Source organism: Scardinius erythrophthalmus (assembly GCF_964197995.2).
Source record: "Scardinius erythrophthalmus genome assembly, chromosome: 4".
NCBI lineage: Eukaryota > Metazoa > Chordata > Actinopteri > Cypriniformes > Leuciscidae > Scardinius > Scardinius erythrophthalmus.
The window spans coordinates 50,484,689-50,501,981 of record NC_138224.1 but is presented as its reverse complement, the minus strand read 5'-3'; the positions used below and the strand labels follow the sequence as shown (position 1 = coordinate 50,501,981).

The 17,293-nt window shown below is 38.9% G+C and overlaps 1 protein-coding gene across 1 annotated transcript in view; it reads right to left on the bottom strand.

Annotated features, from left to right (window-relative positions):
• Positions 1 to 13,429, bottom strand: part of LOC308689940 (E3 ubiquitin/ISG15 ligase TRIM25-like) — a 56,867-nt gene extending 43,438 nt beyond the window's left edge. The window contains exons 1-3 of the mRNA XM_081364065.1: positions 12,501 to 13,429; positions 11,520 to 11,615; positions 11,199 to 11,432 (exon numbers count right to left, since the gene is read on the bottom strand). Coding sequence (XP_081220191.1) covers positions 11,199 to 11,432; positions 11,520 to 11,615; positions 12,501 to 13,082 — 912 coding nt within the window. The 5' untranslated portion in view covers positions 13,083 to 13,429. The remainder of the gene's footprint in view (positions 1 to 11,198; positions 11,433 to 11,519; positions 11,616 to 12,500) is intronic.
• Between the last annotated feature and the right edge of the window lie 3,864 nt (positions 13,430 to 17,293).

Genomic DNA, 17,293 nt, shown 5'->3' with positions numbered 1-17,293 from the left:
GCATCACTGGAAGCTCTTATACACGGACTAAACTTGCTTATTGTCTGCGTGGAGTCTGCAAATCTGCAATTAAAAGAATAAAAAGAAGAGGTGACCTAAAAATTGGAAAAAAGACATGAAATTGTTTTTATTGATGAGAGCAAATTTGGCCACAAAAGAAAGGTCATATATTTTCAGTTACATCTGTTCACACTTTATAGTAAAGATGAATGATACAATAAATTCTTAAATTCTGTAATTTTAGTACAACCGAGGAAGACAAGGCATCATGGGTGTTTGGAATGCTTGGGGTCAAAGAGGAGTTCAGAAGACCCATTCTGAAAGTTGTCAATCAGCGTTCAGCTCAACAGAAGCACGTGCGACAAGGAAGCACTGTTGTGTCAGATGGGTGGAGAACCTATAACTGTCTCAGAGATGCTGAATATAACCATCTAACTATGAACCATAAAGAGGTTTTTGTTGATCCTCAGACAGGTGCTCACACTCAGAACATTGAGAGATTGTGGGGAGTTTGCAAGGCAACTGTGTGGAGATTTAGGGGGAACCGCACAGAAAGCAGGCTCAAAGACCACTTAAAAGTAATTGAGTGGATGTACTGGCGTGGTGACATACATAAAAATGGCCCCCTGGGAATGATTTTGCATGACATCAGAAGGAAGTATCCTTTGTGAAAAGATGTAAATGTTCAGTTTATTCTGTGACCATCATCATCTTTTGTGTTAAAAACAAATTTGTCAATGAACTGTTTGGCAATTGATTGTGATTATTCAAGATGTGTCTCATCAGTTTGTTCTCTTGAAGCATAAAAACAATAAACACTGAGTTGTTCACTGCAATATTACATGTCTCTTTTCTTATTGGAAAACAGCAAATGTTTACTTTAGAATAGGGAACAATAGGCAACTTTTTTCCCACACTTTGAACCTCGCGGCTTAAACAACGACGCGGCTAATTTATGGATTTTTCCCCCTTTCACAAGCTTCATGCAGCAAAAACTGAGTAAAAAAAAAACACATTCTGTGACGTGCTCAGTTTTTTGGCGGCATGAAGCTTTCATTAGACCAATGAAATTGCTGAACGGGTTAAACAACTTTTTTGTTTACTGTTTAGATTAAATCGAGCGCGCTCAAACTTCCCATCATTCTGATTACGGTAGTCATTTTGTCACCCTCATCATGGCAAAGACACGAAGAAATGCATATGATGCAGCTTTCAAGTTGAAGGCGATTGATCTGGCTGTTGGAAAAGGAAATAGAGCTGCTGCACGGGAGCTTGGTCTTAATGAGTCGATGATAAGACGTTGGAAACAGCAGCGTGAGGAATTGACTCAGTGCAAAAAGACAACTAAAGCTTTCAGAGGGAAGAAAAGCAGATGGCCCGAACTAGAAAATGAGCTCGAAGACTGGGTCAACACACAGAGAGCAGACGGCCGAGGTGTTTCAACTGTGCAGATCCGACTGAAAGCCAAAACAATCGCCACCGCAATGAAGTTTGAGGATTTTAGAGGTGGACCATCGCGGTGTCTCAGATTTATGAGACGTAAAGGCCTGTCCATCAGGGTACGGACGAGTCTGTGTCAGCAGCTCCCTCCCGACTATGAGGAAAAAGTTTCAAACTTCCACAAATTCACTGATGCCAAGATAGCGGAGCATTCCATTGGCCCGCACGACATCATAAATATTGATGAGGTTCCTCTGACATTTGACCTGCCTCTCACTCGGACTGTCAACGGGAAAGGCGAATCATCCGTCACGCTGAAAACAACTGGGCATGAAAAAACTCACTTCACCTGTGTTCTGAGCTGCACAGCATCGGGAGAAAAGCTTCCACCTATGGTGATTTTTAAACGCACAACGATGCCAAAAGAAAAATTCCAGAGAGGAATTGTTGTGAAAGTCAACAAGAAAGGATGGATGACGGAAAGCCTAATGCATGAATGGCATACGGAGTGTTACGGCAAGCGACCGGGAGGATTCTTTCACAGGAACAAGGCATTGCTCGTTTTGGACAGCATGAGGGCCCACATAACAGATTCGGTGAAAGAAGCCATCAAGAGGACAAACTCAATTCCAGCTGTGATTCCTGGGGGCACAACAAAGTATTTGCAGCCACTCGACATCAGAGTAAATCGTGCATTTAAGGTGGCGCTCCGTGTTCAGTGGGAGGCTTGGATGACAAGTGGGGAGAAATCCTTCACTAAAATGGGCCGCATGCGAAGAGCAACTTATGGTCAAGTCTGCCAGTGGGTCCTGACAGTGTGGAGCATTGTCAAAAAATCCACAATCATCAACGGGTTTCAAAAGGCTGGACTGCTGCATGTTGAAGAGGGTAGCATGAGCTCAGCGGGGAATTTGCCTCCGGATGAAAGTGACGAGAGCGACAATGATCCAATATCGGATGAAGCAATTCTGAGGCTATTCAACTCCGACACCGAAGGAGAAGACTTCAGTGGTTTCAGTGCACAGGAGGAGGAAGATAGTGACCAATGACTTTCTTGGTAGGCCACTGTTTACCGCCAATTCTTTATTTTTTGTTTAGCCGTGTTTCGTTAAAGCCTATTTATTTTCGTTAAGCCATATTTCGTAAAATTTTCGTTAAAGCCTATTTATTTTCGTTACAAGCTGTAATTCGTTAAATTTTCGTTAAAGCCTATTTATTTTCGTTACAAGCCGTGTTTCATTAAAGCCTATTTATTTTTGTTACAAGCTATTTCGTTAAATTTTCGTTAAAGCCTATTTATTTTCATTACAAGCCGTGTTTCGTTAAAGCCTATTTATTTTCGTTACAAACTGTATTACGCTAAAGCCTATTTATTTTCGTTACAAGCCATGTTTCATTAAAGCCTATTTATTTTTGTTACAAGCCGTGTTTCGTTAAAGCCTATTTATGTTCGTTACAAGCCATTTTTTCGTTAAAGCCTGTGTAAAGTTCATTTGTTTCAATGTACCGACAGGCACCTACGGCTTATAGACATGTGCGGCTTATTTATGTTCAAAATAATATTTTTTTTTTAAATTCAGTGGGTGCGGCTTATATTCAGGTGCGCTCAATAGTCCGGAAATTACGGTAACTCCAATAGGTACAGGCAGACAGGATGTACACACACTAACTAAGACTTAAACGGACAAAGACTGACTGAACTAAAGGAACTTAAATGCTAACACTGATGAACACTAATGACAGAAACACAGGTGGAACAGATGATAATTAACTAGATTAAGGTGATACAACTGAACTAATAATGACAGTGAAGAAGACACGTGACATGATGACAGGCAGACAAGTCCAGTGAAAACAAACTAAACAGAACACAACTGTGACACTAAGGTGTTTTTGGGGTCCTTGAGATGTTCTGACATGCCAAACATTTGTGCTTTTTTCAGTTGCTTAGAAAACATATTAAATGGCAAAGGTGTAATTACACTCTATTCAGCACAAACAGGGCTACCATAATATGTGAGCAACATGTATGTGGGTCAATGACGTATAAGGATTTTCGACAGGCCAATTTTAAAATACTAAAAATAATAATATCTGTTGCAATTGTTCAAACATTAAGGATGTTGTGTACACATAAATTCATTTAAAAAATTTAATTTAAGTGATTTTAGTGTTTTTTCATCTAGATGAATTGTCCGTATGTGGTGCGACTGTGATTTATCTTAAAATGTATTCATTTCCTTAACATGCTTAAACATTTTTTTACAAGTTCTTGGTAATTAAAGTGTTTAGAAACCAAGTATTTGCATTTCTTTTGAGTTTTTGTAAATAATGATCTCATTTTTTGTTCTATAATTTCCGAGTTGCCTTCTTAAATCTAGTTAACAGACTTATTTTTCCTGTTAATCACATAAAACTGATAGAATTTACTAAAGCATACTGAATCAGTGATTCATTTTTCAGCCAAAGAAATAAGATATAATTAATACTTGTATTAATCAAGGACACATTCAGTGTCACTGTCAGGCGCAGGCTATAATGTTACGAAAGATTCTATTTCAAATAAATGCTGTTCTTTTGAACTTTCTATTTATCAAATAATCCTGACATATAAAATGTATCACAGTTTCCACAAAAATATGAACATTGATAATAATCAGAAATGTTTCTTGAGCAGCAAATCATTAGTGACTCTGGATCACAAAACCAGTCACAAGTCGCACAGGATATTTGTGGCAATAGCCAACAATACATTGTATGGGTCAAAATTATCATTAGGATATTAAATAAAGATGTTTTATATTTTGTAAATGTCCTACCATAAATTTATAAACATTTATTTTTGTGAGTGAATATAGCAAACATAAATGGACAACTTTAAAGGCGATTTTCTCAATGTTTCGATTTTGTAGCACCCTCAGATTCCAGATTTTCAGTTGTATCGGCCAAATATTGTTCTATCTTAACAAATCATGCATCAATAGAAAGCTTATTTATTCAGCTTTCATATGATGTATAAATCTCAATTTAAAAAAATTGACCCATATGACATTGACCCATTGAGTGGTTTTGTGGTCTTGGGTTACATATTAGAATGATTTCTGAAGGATCATGTGACACTGAAGACTGGAGTAATGATGCTGAAAATTCAGCTTTGATCACAGGAATTAATTACAGTTTACTATATATTCACATAGAAAACAGATATTTTAAACTGTAATAATATTTCATTCTTCTCCTATCAAGGTACTCTGCTCTTGCTGCAGGGTCAGAATTTTTTCGCTTGGCAGAGAGTAAACATAAAACTGTCTGTAAACAAATATCCCAAAATGCATAAAAATCTATTCCAAATGATACTAAAGTAAAGCACTTTTTTATATAAACTGTCAATTGAATATAAAAGCATAAAACTGCCAATCTAGGACATATATCATATAAACAGTCTGCAGTGGTCGCACCACATGATATTTGGTCGCACCACATGATATTTTCAAATTCAGTCATAATTTACAGGCACAGAATTGGCCACCTAAACAAAACAAGCTAGCCTGCCAAAAAGGTCACTATGAAATTTGTAATAAAAATATATATTTGTAGAAATAACTTTAACCCCCTGGGGTCGACGGTATCGCCGGCGATACCAGCTCGCTTTTTTTCAGTTCAGTTCAAAAGAAATTCATTTTGCTCTGTGGACTTTGATATTATTACAAGCAAGTTTCATACATCAATCGATTCTGTTAAATGTGTATTATTTTTGTGTATACTCACAATAAAAACCAAGTGTTGTGCTTTTTGCCAAATAAAGAAAAATAAACGTGATGCGAGTTCTGCCTTCTCTCTGTCAGTGAAGACCATTCTGAAACGCGTCCGAAAATGAACTGTAACTCAGTGAATACTCAGTCAAACAGGCATACAGATACACAGGCATGACGCTTGAATTCTATTCTTTTAAATGCGGTAATTTATATAAAAAACAAATATTCTCATCTTGTGAAATCTGTATTAAAAAAAGAGCGATTCCAGTCGAGCTAATTAGAGCCAATTCAAAGGTAATGTGACTCCGCCCCCGGAGAGCGCGTGCTATTCAAACGCAAATTACTGAGGCAATCCAAGCAAACCTGTGAACGCCCCCATATTAGCACGAGAAAACACAAGTTTAATCATATCATTGTAGCCTACGTGTTTACACCATCTGGCAGCGCTGTGAGGAATAATAATAATGGAAAATCTACCTCAGAGTGAGGGTATTGCAGGAGAGAGGATCCGAATATGTAGTAAGTTTTTTTTTCCTTCTCAAGTTAATCGCGTTTCTGTGAATGAATGAACGGCAGCCGCAGAGATGCGCGCTGTTTACCACAGCTCGCAAAAAGACAGTTTAAATTTAAATTGCGTCTCTGTGTGAATGAATGATGATGTTTTAGCAAACTGTATTGCTATAACTGAGTTGAGTAAAAATCGACAGAAATATGTTGAAACTAGATGTACCGCATGGCGGTACAAAATATGACCGCCGCTCAGGCCTGCACTGGCTTTCCACAAAAATAAATGACGTGGAGCAATTTGGCTGTATTGCGTGTTTATGTATATACCTAAAAAAAGTAGTAGTATGTGCATGTCTGTCTGTGTGTGTGTGTGTTTGTGTATGTGTGTGTCTCTGTGTGTGTGCATGTATGTATGCGTGCGTACATGTGTGTGTGCGTGTGTGTTTGTGTGTGTGTGTCTGTGCATGTGGATTTGTATGTGTGTGTATGGGTGTGTGTCTGTGCGTGTGGATGTCAGTGTGTGTGCATGCTTGCGTTTGTTTGTATTCCTGCATGTGTGTGAATGTGTGTGACAGTTAGGGTTGCCAACTTCAGAAAAGGAAAATGCGGGACAATCGTGGTTATTTATAGGAAAATGAGGGACACTCAAAATATTTGTACTGTACAGTGTACGTCATTTCAGTGTCTGCAGTTAAGTTTGTGTTTAAAAGGTTATCAGACATAAACACATTTGTATTGCTTAACCTATTTATGTATTTAATTCTAAAAATAATTTTAATGTCATACATGAAACAAGTCACATTACAAACAAACCATAGTTCAAAGTAACAGCATTTATCTAAAATAGAAAGCTTTTTTAACATTATACACTAGGCTTACAGTTCAAAAGTTTGGGGTTCAAAAAAAATAAAGTAATTGCCTACTTTTATTCAGCAAGGATGCATTATATTAATCAAAAGTGACAGTTAAGATAATGTTACAACAGCTTTCTATTTTTAAAAGCTTTAAAACATTAATAATAATCAGAAATGTTTTTTTGAGCATATTATTCCCTCAGGTAGATTACATGTTTTCTTGCGTGGCTGGATGTTAGACTCATGAACAATAATCACGTTGTTTGCATTCGCCAAAATTGATTAGCCGAAATCAAAACATGGACAGTGAAAGGAAATTACCGTTAGCGCGAGACGAGTCCGGATTGAAGCGGAAGCGACCAGACGGCAGAGGATGTTCGCAAATCAAACAATGATTTGTCTCAAAACAGTGATTAAAAAAAGCTGTGATTGGATGATGACAGGTGTCGGTGATCATTCTCAAGTGTCGTGGTCAGCACTGCTGCTGTAGCTGTTGTATCAGTCAGTGGTTTATCAGCTTGTCAAAAAACGGGACACGGGAGGTCACGCACATGACAAATAAATTAGGCCCAAAATACGGGACGTCCCGCCTAATTCGGGACAGTTGGCAACCTTAGTGACAGTATCATCCTAAACCAGCAAACCTTCGCTCAACACCACCATTTACAGGCCCGATGAGTGTACAGTCACTAAATGTGCACATAAATGAATTTATTTCATACCCCCCCATGAATGAAATTGTACGAAACTTAACATACCCCCAGAGGATGTCAAGTTAATCATACACATGAAATATGGTGCGGTTCTGAACATCTCAACTGAAGATAGGGGCGATCAAAGCAGAATAATATTGCATTTTCATTTTTTATGGGAGAGGCGCAAATCACAAATAAGTGATTATGGGCTAGGTTGATGTGGGCCCTTAAGACCAACATACCATAAAAATGTCTTCATCCTCGGTGCCACGGTTCAGGTAGTTATTTAGGAAAAACTGCATTTTTCGGGGGGGCCCAGCGTGGGAGGGGAGTGGTCCCCGGGGACCAAACAAAATTTTTCCGTAAAAATCTAGTGGGGCTACATGCCCACCAAATTTCATGTTCCCCGGTGTTTCGGTGTCCCTGGTATCGTTGACGAAAAATTTCAGTAGATGACGAAAAAAAAAAAAAAAAAAAAACTTTGACAATCGATTATGGGCTAGGTTGATGTGGGCCCTTAAGACCAACATACCATAAAAATTTCTTCATCCTCGGTGCCACGGTTCAGATAGTTATTTAGGAAAAACTGCATTTTTTGGGTTTGGGGGGGCCCAGCGCGGGGGGGGGGGAGTGGCCCCCGGGGACCAAACGAAATTTTTCCATAAAAGTCTAGTGGGGCTACATGCCCACCAAATTTCATGTTCCCCGGTGTTTCAGTGTCCCTGGTATCGTTGACGAAAAATTCACTGGGGGCCCAGCGTGGGTGGGGGAGTGGCCCCCGGGGACCAAACGAAATTTTTCCGTAAAAGTCTAGTGGGGCTACATGCCCACCAAATTTTATGTTCCCCGGTGTTTCGGTGTCCCTGGTATCGTTGACGAAAAATTCATGGGGGGCCCAGCGCGGGGGGGGGGGGAGTGGCCTCCGGGGACCAAACGAAATTTTTCCGTAAAAGTCTAGTGGGGCTACATGCCCACCAAATTTCATGTTCCCCGGTGTTTCGGTGTCCCTGGTATCGTTGACGAAAAATTCACGGGGGGCCCAGCGCGGGGGGGGGAGTGGCCCCCGGGGACCAAACGAAATTATTCCGTAAAAGTCTAGTGGGGCTACATGCCCACCAAATGTCATGTTCCCAGGTGTTTCGGTGTCCCTGGTATCGTTGACGAAAAATTCACGGGGGGGGGAGTGGCCCCCGGGGACCAAACCAAATTTTTCTGTAAAAGTCTAGTGGGGCTACATGCCCACCAAATGTCATGTTCCCCGGTGTTTCGGTGTCCCTGGTATCGTTGACGAAAAAATTCAGTAGATGACGAAAAAAAAAGAAAAAAAAAATTTGACAATCGATTATGGGCTAGGTTGGCTAGCGGCGGTCATAATAAAATGTAGGCTATTCACGGGGTAGGCTATTAAACTGAAAATTAACATTTATATGCCCTAATATTTCATAAAAACAATGTTACAGTCAGGCGTTTCTGTTTGTGTATGTTTGTTTTCGGTTTTAGCAAACTGTATTGCCATACTGAGTAAAAATCGACTGAATTATGTTGAAATAAAATGTATTTGTATAAGCAACGTATTAAACTGCAAATTTACATTTATATTTCTTATAATAAAAATGAAAGACCTATGTTACAGACATATGAAAGACAACATTTCGTTGATTAGTTTTGGATAGATTATACATTTTTACTGTAAAATATCTGCCACCTCAAATAAGCTTTTGTTTGCCAATATTTGCTTATGTTAAATATAGTATGTTGTGTCAAAAATAAAGTAATCAAATAATCAATCTAATCCTTAACTTTGAAATATGTATGATAAAATGTATACTTTAGTTTTTACAAAGAAAGATTACACTTGAATTGTTATTGTAATTGTAACCTTTTTAATAAAAAAATATATTTACAAGGTAGATGTAAACAAACTATTAAAAGGTAAATATAAGCCTTTTCTTTAAATAACTTTTATTGTGTTTTATTAGTGACAAATTTGGGGAGAGGATAAATATTCCAAAACTGAAAATACAGTATGAGAATTAACTGCACAATTACTAGACATGTTTTCCTTGGATATTATAGGCCAAATTGCAAGCACAATTTGTGGAAAAATAAAAAAGAATTGAGATGCTTCAAACTGTTGCTCTTGCATTCTTGTGGCTCAGTGACACACCTGAATGAATGGCTAATTAAGTATGCAGGCCCCATTGTCTCCTCAGGTGTGAACCACTAAATATGTATGATCGTTGACGCCCACTCCGCATATTGCCTTTCCAAACAGTAAGTGCTTTGCAAAATTCAAATCAATGTATTGTGTTATGTGAATGATTAGGCAGGGTGATTTTCACATCATTTTGAAGAAAAAACACTAGGTGATGACATCCATTAGACAAAAGTCTTATTGGCACATATTTAGAATGTGTTTTATGGCCTTATTTCAGAAACTTTAGTTTTTAGTTTTTTCAATAACCATGCATAAACATTATTCTCTCAAAAATGCAGACATGTACATTCTTGTTGCTCATATATTATGGTAGCCCTGTTTGTGCTAAATAGTGTGTAATTTTTTTGCCATTAATATGTTTATAAGCAACTTTTTTTTTTAGGTCATACCACATGACATCCAAATTTGGCAACTACATACCAACCATTCCAAAGGTTTTTTTTTTTTTCCAATTTGAGAGAATTACAAACCTGCTTGCTGCTTTCATGAGTCCTTGGTAAATTGGTAATGATGTAACTTCCTGTTTTTAAATAGTTTTCAACATATAAGACCCAAAATGGTAGTTCCTTGATGGTCGCACTACATGATATTTCATAAAATGTACATCATCGGACAAAGTTTGTTTGTATATTATGATGGAATTATAAATGCAAATGCTTTGAATTTTTTTAAAGGATTACAAAAAATTTGGGAAATCATGCCAAATAGTGCAGAAAATAAATTTGAATAAATTCAGAGTAATTTCAAAGATGTTTTCAAAACAGAAGTTATGGCCGGACAGACGCACCACATGATGTTTTGAAACTTTAAATAAAAAAAATAAAAAATAAATAAAAATAAGTAAAGGTTTTTGAAAAGTTAAAGTGAGCACATACATGGGAGAGGTACTACAAATATAATCTTTTTAGGCATTTAAACCCATTTTTGCCTGAAAAAAGAGAAAAATGTAGGCATCACGTCATTGACCCATGTACATGTTTGTATTTTTGAGAGAATAATGTTTATGCATGGTTATTGAAAAAAACTAAACATTAAAGTTCCTGAAATATGTCCACAAAACACATACTAAAATATGTGTCCACAAGACTTTTGACTAATGGATGTTTTTACTTCAAAATAACCTGAAAATCATCTTGCCTAATCATTCACATAAAAAAATATTGATTTAGATTTTGTAAGACACTTTTTGTTTGGAAAGGCAAAATGCGTGGGGGTGTGAATAATAATGAATAATGCTGTGATTCACACCTGAGAAAACAATGACCCACATAATAAGCTGCATAATGAGCCTTTCAGTCAGGTGTGTCACTGAGAGGGTAGCCAACCACAAGAAAGAATGCAAGGACCTGATGCAACATTGGTGAACAATACTCAAAATTGGTACCATCAATTTCACCATGATGTAAGAAATCAGAAGGGAAAGTCTGGTTTAAAAAAAAGTTTTAGAGTTTTGAACTGTTCTTTGCACTAGTGGAGTTTGTCAGCTAAACATATCTCCCATAAGAAAGAGCTAATAGTTTTTCTAAGAGATTTCCTGAGCTGAAATGCATTCACAAGTGTAGTCTATTTTAAGATGATCAGATGAGAATCTACCTTATAAGTATATAACACAACAAACTGAATTCCTGACAACACTTCAGTCAACAGCTCATTCTGCTCTCATGAAATGTTTCTCTGTGAATCTCTTGCTCAAGTCCACTATGGCCCTGTTCTTCTAGATCTCTGTTACCTGCAGGAAATGGATGTGATCCTGTGTGTGTGAAAGCTGCTCCAGCTCAGCGTCTCTCCTCCTCAGATCATTGATCTCCTGCTCCAGTCGCTCCAGACGTTCTTCATCTCGACTCACTGCAGTCTCTTCCTGATCTCTGATCCGCTGTGTCGCCTCAGATCGGCTTCTCTCAATGGAGCGGATGAGCTCAGTGAAGATCCTCTCAATGTCCTCCACTGCTGTCTGTGCAGAGCGCTGTTAGGACACACATCACAATCACACAGTGAGCTTCAGTGAGTCCTGACTGAGAATTCTCAAACTTCTCTTCTTCTCCAGACTCACCTTATGAGACGCCACAGTCTCTCTCAGCTGCTGAAGATCTTTCTCTCTCTGCTGGATCCTCTGCTGGAACGACCTCTGCGTCTCCTTCAGCTGCTTCTGCACCACAAATCAATAACAGAGATTTCAGTTTATACTGCTGTCACTATATCTGTCAGGCTTCTGTCACTTTGTTCTAGATTATTCTTGGTTTTGTGCCAGAGCCCAGACACTCCTGTATTGTCTTGTCTTTATGTGAGCGTACGGTCTCTTGTCTGTGTGCCTTATTTCATGTTCGAAGCTAGTGTTCGGATAACAGCACTCATGTCTAGTTTGGTTTCAGTTCTGTGCCGTGATTCAGACATTCATACTCCACCCAATTCATGTTTCCATCGACCGCAAGCTTTCATGTTATGTTTTTGTCTTGTGCTGAGCAGCATGCACCCATTTTATTAACTGATTATTGGTTCATTTGCCCCACCTGTTTTCCCTAATCACCTGCCTTGTTTGCTCCCTATTTATTCTCCTTGTGCTTGTAGTCCTGTGCCAGATCGTCATCAAATGTTCCCCTTGTGCCCTGCCCTGACAGATCCTATTTGCAAAATTTATTTTGAAAACAGAGCTGAAGCCAAAGCCTGAAGTGAAGCCATAAACGACTGAGAGAAATTTACTGAAAAGAAAGTGTTTTTGTCTGTCGCTGCATTTAACTTGTGTTATTCTTGACAGAGATATATTTTGTCAAACAATCTGTGAATATTTTCTATTATTTTATGTTGCTTCATCAAAGCCTGTTTTACAAAAGTTTGTGTTAAATATAAATATGATAAATATGTTAACAGTGCATTTTCACCATATTTTCTAAGTTCAGTGTGAAGCACAAATACACTTGCAGCTTCTGTTCACTTCTGCTGACGTCTGCAGTGTGGATGATGTTACCTGATCATATGGGTGCCAATATAAATAGTGTCAACATTATTTCATCAGTGTCTACTTTATAGTTCATACCTGTTTCTCTGTCCTCTGCGCTGCAGCTGATACAGTGTCGTGGTTTTTATGGTCATCCATCGTACACAGCAGACATATAAACTTCTGATCAGTGCGGCAGAAAACCTCAAGGAGTTTATCATGTGTTTGGCAGATCATCTCCTGCAGTCGTCCAGTGGCATCAGTCAGATTGTGTCTCTTTCTTTTAAAGAAACTCTCATGTTGTTCGAGGTGATTCAGACAGTAAGAGTTCAGACACTCCAGACATGACTTGACGGCTTTGCGTTTTCTTCCAGTACAGACGTCACACTGCACATCTCCAGCTCCAGCGTAACATTCAGCAGGAGGTTTAGTCTTCTTCAGTTTCTCCACCACTTCAGCCAGCATGGTGTTTTTAGCTAAAGCAGGTCTTGGACTGAAGGTCTGTCTGCACTGAGGGCAGCTGTAGACTCTCATCTGATCCTCCTGATCCTCCTGATCCCAGCAGCCTGTAATACAGCTCTCACAGAAACTGTGTCCACAGGAAGTGGTCACTGGATTCTTCAGGAGATCCAGACACACTGAACACTGGAACTCATCCTGATAAATGCTGACTTCTGCCATTTTATTGCTTGAATACAGAGACACAAACACACACCAGCTCAACTACACTTCAGTTTCAGTTTCTCTGAACTGAAGAGTTTCCTGTTTCCTGGTTCTGTGTTTGAGTGACGTGTGAAAACACGTGTCTTCAAATCTGTAAAGCAGGTTCTTCACTCCTAGTGTAGTGGGTTTCCGTCTGCGTTGTGTTTTCTTCTTAATAAAAGAGATCCCACACGATGATGCAGTTGTGATGTGATTTACTCTCAACTTCTTTCAGTTTCTGTATCAAAATATAACAGACTCCATCAGACACTTCTAACAAGGAGAAACTCTGGTACATGCCTCTCATCACCATGACATCCCGCGAAAGAGAGGGGGCGCCCGGAAATATCATCAGCTTTAGCCTCACGCTTACACGACGTAACTTACGTAATGGTGCTTCCTTAACATTTTATACAGATTAACACATTTATAAAAAGGGTAAAAGAAAGACAATAACACGGATATATATATAATATATATAAAATGTTTTTTAAATATGTTGCTTATGGTCACATGACCATAGATTACTCGCTTGTACTTTCTTCCAAAACAAATTATTTCAAAATAAAATGCCCTTAAATTGAATACCATTAGTTAACAAATCTTCCAATAGTCGTGGTATGAATGATTTGGCAACACCTGACAATTTCAACATTTCCACGATCAGAGAACTTTCAGAATTTGCACCATTGTCTGAATGGATCAGACCTGAACACCTATTTACACAAAATAAATTGTTCCACAGAACACAGGCAACGGACTTTGCAGTTTGATTCAAGTGATGTGGTCGGTTATTACCAACACATCAACAGACTTGTTATTGACATCCTCAGCTGATCAGAAATCGATACAAACCAACTCTAGCGGTGCTGTTGTGGTTATAGACACAAGTAGTGCTCTGGCCTTAGGCTCAGGAGTCTTAACACACATCTCTTACATTGCATCACATACAGTTTTGTCTTTTTACCATAGATTTCCAGTAAAATCTTTGTCTCGCTAGCCAAAGAGTGTGGTGCTGGCACCGATGACCTGCGTCATCATGGAACCCTTTCATTACCAAGCCTCTTAAGGCTGCTGGCACAACATACTGGAAAGACCTTCTCTTGGTCGTCGGATTCTTAGATGCATGGTAAAGTATAGCTAACCTGGGGTGCGTTTCCCGAACAACGATGTAACTCGCTGCTTCACTGCTTCATTGAAGAAATCAACTAGCTAGTCACGACCGTTTCCCGAAACTGTATTGTCGCAAAGTGGTCATTCAACCACGCTGGTTTATGACGTCACGCACGTGGTGGAGTAGTAACTTCTTTTAATGAATCTGTTTGAGATTGAATTAATGTTAGATGTTTTGCTATAAATTACAGACATGACATCTGAGGACTATTTCTCATTTTTCTCAGTTATTTTGCTTTATTTCCAGATTCAATCATAGGCTCGTTCTTACATAGTACATGCGCACTCTTCAAAAACGCTGCTTTAAATCTCTTGACAAACTAAAAGACGTAAATTACATTTGTATGTATTCTAAATAAAAGACACAGGTTGTACTGAATGTCAGCTTGCTTATTTTGCTCAAGATAAGGATTTATTGAGTCCACATGTCATACAAACTAGAAACTCTGCTTCTAACCACAGGTCGAGATCTGTCGTTCCAAACACACAACTCTGCGATGCTGTTTGCGAATGTTCGTTAGAACAATGGTTTCAGGAAACACAGACTCGTTGAACTGCTGATAACGATGGAACTTGCGAACATAGTTGGCTAACAGTGCTTTTGGGAAACGGACCCCTGATTGTGAATTTGCCCTATTGTCTGAGTGTTCATACCATTACCTTAACCCCCCCCCCCCCATTATTATTATTATTATCTAATCTAACAACGTACATAATGAAAGCACACGCTTAACATAAACTAACATTGCAATTTAAGACAACATTAACATATTGGCTTGAAGACATCTGGCTGAAATTTGTTGCTACATTTTAGTATTATTAGTATTATACATGTAATCCCTATGCAAAATCCCTATGGATTTTATAAACATACATTAATGTTTGTATGAAATGAATTATCATTGATTGGGTCTTTCAGTCACCTTAGTCTGTAAAACCTGATATTAGGAAATCTGCCTGGCAACTAGGGTGTGTTAGCAAATGGAAAATTGCTATTAGTGAAAAAATACGAAGCCCCGTCCCTTTGTGGGTTGCACGAAATAAAAATTTTGGCGGAGTGATGAGATGCATTGCCGTGCAGATGCAGAGAAGTTTGATTTGATTTTAGAGAGGTAATGAACTGATATTAAAGGAGAACTCCGGTCAATTTTAACATTGAGCTCATTTTTTTGTACATTTGGAGTGCTGTCAATACAGAGAACAACGACAAAAAACGGTGTTGCCTACACCGAGTTATTCTATTTTTAAAATTTGCACCCTGTTGACTTCAATAGGGCAAGTAGTAAGCCTGCTTTTTAGCCTCTTAACATCCTTTAAGTGTCATTACAAGTGCACAGAAAATGTGAGTGATTCCTTCCGAGTGAACACGGGTGGATCTGACTGCCGTAGATGTTAGAGATATTAATAAAAACGAAGTTAATTCAGCCAGCGCTCATACCTTTGTTTACATCCGGTTTTCGGTGGAACGCCATAGTAATCGATTGTCGAGTTCACGCGCGTGATCATTGGTAACTAAACCTATGCGCGTGAACTCGACAATCGATTAGGTTATTGACAAGGGCGTTCCCGTAGCGTAAGCAACTACGCAATACGAGAGAACCTCTCGTAAGAGAACGTTTCGGTTACTCACGTAACCTCTGTTCTCTCTAGAAGAGGGAACGAGTATTGCGTAGCCCGCCGTGCTCGCACCACGAGCTCATTTCGCTTCATGCGACAGAAACCAGAGAAGCAGCCTCCGAGCCCTGTTTATATACGCTAAGCCACACCCCTTTTCGCGGGCTGTGACGCATTAAGCGCGCCAAGCGCGCTCATTGGTCGTGACGTCACGCCAAGGGCTCAGCGGTAGGCTGCTGCAGTTGCCGCAGGGCAGCCAATGGGCACGCTAGTAAGCTTGCCCTAGGTCTGCAGGCTGCCGCACTGCGTTGACAAGATTATAAAAATTAAGGATAATTTTTGGCTTCAGTATCTCGAGAAAGAAAGGCTTTACCTTAAGGGGTTAAATGTTCTTGGAACATGACCTAAAGATAAAGACGAGTTAATAATATTGAGGAGAGGCTCTTCCACTACAGGTAACACTTCTTTCAATAGTTTAGTTGGTATGGGATCTAATAAACATGTTGTTGTTTTAGAGGAAATGATAAATTTATTTAACTCTTTTTGTTCTATAGTTGAAAAGCACTGTAATTGTTCTTGCGGCGTGATAATTGAGGCTGAATTATAAGGCGCGATTGAGGATTGAACGTTTACAATTGTGGTTCTGATGTTTTCTATTTTCTCAGTGAAGAACTTCATGAAATCATTACTACTAAACTGTAATGGAATACTTTGTTCAGGAGACATCTGTTTATTTGTTAGTCTCGCCACGGTGTTAAATAAGAACTTAGGATTGTTATGGTTGTTTTCTATTAGTTTGCGTAGATGCTCAGCCCTGGCCGCTTTTAGGGCCTTTTTATAACGTGACATACTGTCTTTCCATGCGATTCTAAAGACCTCTAAGTTGGTTTGTTTCCATTTACGCTCTAAATTACGGGTTTCTCTCTTTAGAACACGCGTAGTACTGTTGTACCATGGTGCTTTACTTTTCTCTCTGACCTTTTTTAATCTAATGGGCGCAACAATATCCAATGATCCAGAGAGAATGGTGCTCATAGTGCTAGTTAATTCCTCAAGTTCATCTGTTTGTTTGGGTTCACTGAGCAGCTGAGACAGATCCGATAAGCTGTTTGAAAAATTATCTATGGTGGATGGAAGGATTGTTCTGCCTAATCGATAACGCGGCGCAGCATGATATATTACAGGAGTACGTAATATGCAAGTTACCATGTAATGGTCAGTGACATCGTCACTTTGTGGAATGATATCTATATCGGTTGGATCGGTTCCATGTGATATAATTAAATCGAGTGTATGATTAAATCGATGAGTCGGTCCGGTAATGTTTTGCTTGACCCCAAAGGAGTTTAATAAATCAGTAAACGCAGCCCCTAACGCATCATTTTGATTATCTACATGGATAT